The following is a 4,466-nucleotide window of genomic DNA, read 5'->3' as shown; positions in this document are numbered from 1 at the left end:
TTCTGCTTTCCGTTAAAAACGAAAATCGAAAAAATATTGTTTTTTTTGGCATAAATATTTGAAAATCCAAAAAGATTTTCGACAACTGATGTTGGGGAGCTGATTTTCAACATTCCAAGTGCTAAACATGATGATTTACCGTGAAGGAAAACCGGTTGCAAGTTCCAACTGACCGGGACATACAAAAATAAGTTAGGTTATTGGGATCTAAGGGTTGAGGAAGCTAAATATAACCACGAACCATTTCTGTATCCAGAGGGTCATCCGTCCCTAATGAGGCTGACTCCATCGGAAGAGAGGATGGTGGAGCAAATGACGCATCAGAACATAAAACCACGAGACATTCTTGCTGCCATTAAAGAACAGAACCCCCATAATGTCTCAACAAGAAACACCATATACAACGCTCGGGCCAAATTGGGTCGAATGTGTTAGTGCATTTATGTCTATCGCCTCCGTCAATCCGATTCGTAGCTGAAATAGAAGAATTTACGTGCTTATATTGTAATAGTTAGAGATATATAGGAAAAGGCAAGGTGGCATTTCTGTAATAATGAGGAATCTCATTAAAGCCCCTTGGCCTATAAATAGGAAGCTTAGATGTTAAGTTTAGGACTTTTGCCACATTAGAGAGTTGGAGCTTAGAGGCTAGAGAGAGAAAGTAGAGAGAGAAAGGCAAAAGGTGATTCGTGGTGCTTTGTACGATTTCATACATTTCTATAGAATCACAGATTGAGTACGGTTCGTGTGTTCGGTCACGTTCGTGTACGGATTCCGCACGTCACACGTTCGGTTCGCAATCGTTTCGGAGTCAAAACCGGTCCTAACAGAATGGAACAAGTCGGCGAGACTCCAATGCAGATACTTTTCGACCGGTTGGAGAAGGTTGGGTTTGTTTTTTACCATAGAACATCTTAAAATGGCGACCGGGTCGAGGATGTTTTCTTCATCCACCCGGAGTCGAACATGTTGTGGCGCACCTTTCCGCATGTGTTGCTTATAGACTCCACCTACAAGACGAATCGGTACAAAATGCCGCTAGTCCAGATTATCGGTGTTACATCCACGTTGATGTCGTTTTGCATGGCTCATGGGTTCGTAAGCAACGAGAAACAGGAAAACTTCACATGGGTTCTACAGAAGTTGAAACACTCATTAGACAGTGTTATGGAACCCCGTGTAATAGTAATGGATAGAAATCGCGCCCTAATGAACGCATGTGCAACCGTGTTTCCCAGGGCTAGACATTCATTGTGTAGGTGGCACATACAGCAAAACATCCTCAAACATTGCTTGCAAAGCTTTAAAACAGAAGAAAGCTGGGAAAGGTTTCTTTACAAGAGGCGCAAGCTAATTAACTCAATGACCGATCTTGACTACAACTACTGGTACGAGCGAATACGATCAAAGTTGACAAGCAAAAAAACCGATGGTAAGTTTTATATTATTTTTGTTTAATAATCGTATTTATTTGACTTGTCTTAACTGCACTTGACTTTGATTACAGAGATTATGGACTATTTGGATTCAATCTGGTTACAACCATATAGAGACCGGTTTGTTTCGTTCTGGAGCGACCAACATCTGAACTTCAGTCAACGTACAACGAACAGGGCAGAGGGTCAACATGCCCTTTTGAAGCAGCACCTAGGCGACTCTAACTACACCCTGGATAAAGTGGTACCACTTATAGATAAGCTCATAAGAAACAAGGTGACAGAAATCAAAGGCAGCATTGAAATAAGCAGGAGCAGAACATTGGGTCCACATAACAAACCAATATTTAATCTCCTACGAAAGAAGGTTTCACATGCCTGCCTAGACTTGATATCCGCCGAAGTAAATGAAATAGAAAACTTAAAGTTATCTAACGGTACATGCGCGTGCCGTTTGTATACAAGCTGCGGGTTGCTGTGCGCGTGTCGGTTGGAACCGTATACAACGAATGGTAATACATTATTCGACCAACCACATTTTATAATCATAGCATTTCATCACGCAAAATCTTATTCACGTTTTATGTTGTTTGTTGATATGTTTCTTAGGTCAAATGATCCCGTTGGAGATGATAGACCCTTTCTGGAGAAAGTTAAATTTGGACTCCATACTGAAACCGAGCGAGGTGGACTGTTGTAACACCTCGAAATTTTGTGTCCAATAATGTATTGACACGTGTCTTGAGTTTACACGTGGCATTTAATATTAAATAAAGGACTAAAGTTGACAAACCTTGAAAGTATGTAAATTCGAGGGTTATAAATGTCAAACAAGGGTAAGTATACTGTATAGTAACCCTAAAACGATGCTCGTACCTTCAAACGAATAAATCATGGATCGTACGGAAGCGAAACGCAGAAGAAAGTGAGAGATTACAAGCTGCAAGGGTTAACTGTGTCAACATGTTTAATTATACCTCTGAGTGACCCTTTGACGTACCCGAGGCTTTGTAACAGTAAAATACGCTCACTAGAATGTATTATATAAATTCCGCGAAGTTCCGTTTTAAAACGAGAAAGTTATGATCAAATTCGTATGAGAAGGGTTAAAAGCGTCAACAATGAAAGTTAAGACTTTCCGGAAAACTAACAAACTAACCGGGGACTTAACAATGCGGGTAAATAACACGAGGCCCTTAATTGTAATTAACCGAGGGCCATATCGCAAAGTTACCCCTTCAAACCCGAAAGGTCAGGCTATTAATTACCAAAGATTTCGTTATTAATTACAAAGATTTAGTCAATGATTACAAAAGATTCAAAAATCCAGAAAATTAGACCTAACGCGGGCCGCGTAAAGGTCTTGGGTAAGTTGATGCGGGCCGCGAGCCTCCTGATTATACGCATCTGTCATAAAGATCCAGGCGGCCCGCGTACAAGGCTGCCTGATCTCCCATGCGGGCCGCGTGAACCACCCAGATGCAGAAACTTTGGACAGACTTGTTGTTTGAAGTGGTGAACGATCAAAAGTGCAATAAGTGAAGCATGGGCGCCCCCTACTTGCCTCCTAGCATCAAGGGCCACCTGCTGAACATCCATACTCACTTGTAGCCTGAGTTGTAATGATCTAGAGGCCATTCTTTCACTATAAATAGGCCTACATTGTGCATAAGTTCACCACACCTCAAAACACATCTTCTGATCATTCCTGAAGCTCCCAAGTGTTCTTCTATAATCCTAAGTCGTGCACTAAGTCTCTGTAAGTATGCCAAACCTTCTATGGCCTTGTTTTTGCTTAGTTTAGCTTAAAAGTCAATCCATCGTAACTAACGATTGACTGATTGAATCTTTGAATGTGCAGGTGCTTCTGAAGAAAACTGAATGTCAACCAAAGGAGAATCGAAGCAGCCTGGCACGCGAGGAGGATGAGGTTGTTGGTCCCTGTGATGGTTAAACAGGGAGTTTGTTTGATTTATGTACATAAATAAACAATATTTCAAAACCCTAAAAATTGAAAAATTTAAAAACCAAAAATATGTTTTTATTTTGTCAAAAATTTGAAAAATCAAAAATATAATCATGAATGGTCCAGTGAATTATCGAATCAAAAGTAGTTATGTGTTGGTATTTATGTGGGTAATAAACCCCTAAAAGGGTTCCCCCTGATCACCACTCTAACTAGGTCAAATGTCGAGTCAAACGTATACTTAAAAAGTCAACAGAAAGCGATTTTTGCGATTCTTGCATAATCTGTAATATAGGTGATATGTAACCTGTTTGAACACTCATAAAACATGATAATAAGTATACTAACTTGTCTAAGCTCGTTTGATTCGGCCATTTGCTATATTGACCCGGTTTGGAGCCGAAAGTCGCAAAACTTTGACTTTTGCTTTGACTTCAGTTCTGACCCGTTTTAGTGCAATGTAGATATTCCTTAGGACTCTCTTAGGACCAGGTCACGTGATGGTATCACCCTCTGTGACCGGTTCGTTGTTTGTCCGAGTCTTTTACGCATTTCCGTTAATTGCTTAAAAGTTGACCGTAACACCCTTTTCAAAATAAAACGAGTATTTCGAACACGTTAAGGGACCATAACCTTGCTTACTAAATTCTAAGCATGTCCCTAAAGTTTCACGCCAATCCGAGGTCTAGAATAGGAGTTATGCTAAATAGCGCAATTAAAGGAAACTTTTGTAATAAACGGCGCGATTAGCATAACGCCTACCTAAACCAAGATTTCGACACCAAACCTTTTACTCACTGTTGTAAAATAATATTTTGGGATTTTTAAAGATTTTTAATTAATTTTAACCTGCTCATAACCTGCGGTTATGGCTACGGTTCGGTAAATACCGAATATGCCCTTTTCGGCCAAAACTTGAGTTCTACAAGGTCTTTTGACCCGATTCCAGTTGCTACTGATTTTAAATAATAAATAAAGTATTTTGGACTTTATAAACTGAACAGGAAACTCAGATTTCCTGTAGAACTCTAAAACCCTTTTTAAAAGTCCTTAAAATGACCGGA

The 4,466-nt window shown here is 39.9% G+C and overlaps 1 protein-coding gene across 1 annotated transcript; it reads left to right on the top strand.

Moving 5' to 3' along the window:
- The first annotated feature begins 1,032 nt into the window (after positions 1–1,032).
- Positions 1,033–3,390, top strand: LOC110867001 (protein FAR-RED IMPAIRED RESPONSE 1-like). Its single transcript, XM_022116149.1, has 4 exons — positions 1,033–1,432; positions 1,508–1,948; positions 2,046–2,122; positions 3,298–3,390. The coding sequence occupies exons 1-4, from the start codon at positions 1,033–1,035 to the stop codon at positions 3,388–3,390; spliced, it is 1,011 nt and encodes a 336-aa protein (XP_021971841.1).
- Positions 3,391–4,466: the final 1,076 nt, after the last annotated feature.

Source organism: Helianthus annuus, chromosome 7, assembly GCF_002127325.2.
Source record: "Helianthus annuus cultivar XRQ/B chromosome 7, HanXRQr2.0-SUNRISE, whole genome shotgun sequence".
Classification (NCBI taxonomy): Eukaryota; Viridiplantae; Streptophyta; class Magnoliopsida; order Asterales; family Asteraceae; genus Helianthus; species Helianthus annuus.
The sequence above is the reverse complement of the archived record's forward strand: the minus strand, read 5'-3'. Positions and strand labels throughout refer to the sequence as shown.

Bases quoted from the DNA above. Each gene is read 5' to 3' on its own strand.
- LOC110867001 (XM_022116149.1), top strand. From the start codon at position 1,033: ATGCCGCTAGTCCAGATTATCGGTGTTACATCCACGTTGATGTCGTTT. The intron at 1,433-1,507 runs GTAAGTTTTATA...CTTTGATTACAG, and splicing joins GACAAGCAAAAAAACCGATG to AGATTATGGACTATTTGGAT. The intron at 1,949-2,045 runs GTAATACATTAT...TATGTTTCTTAG, and splicing joins GGAACCGTATACAACGAATG to GTCAAATGATCCCGTTGGAG.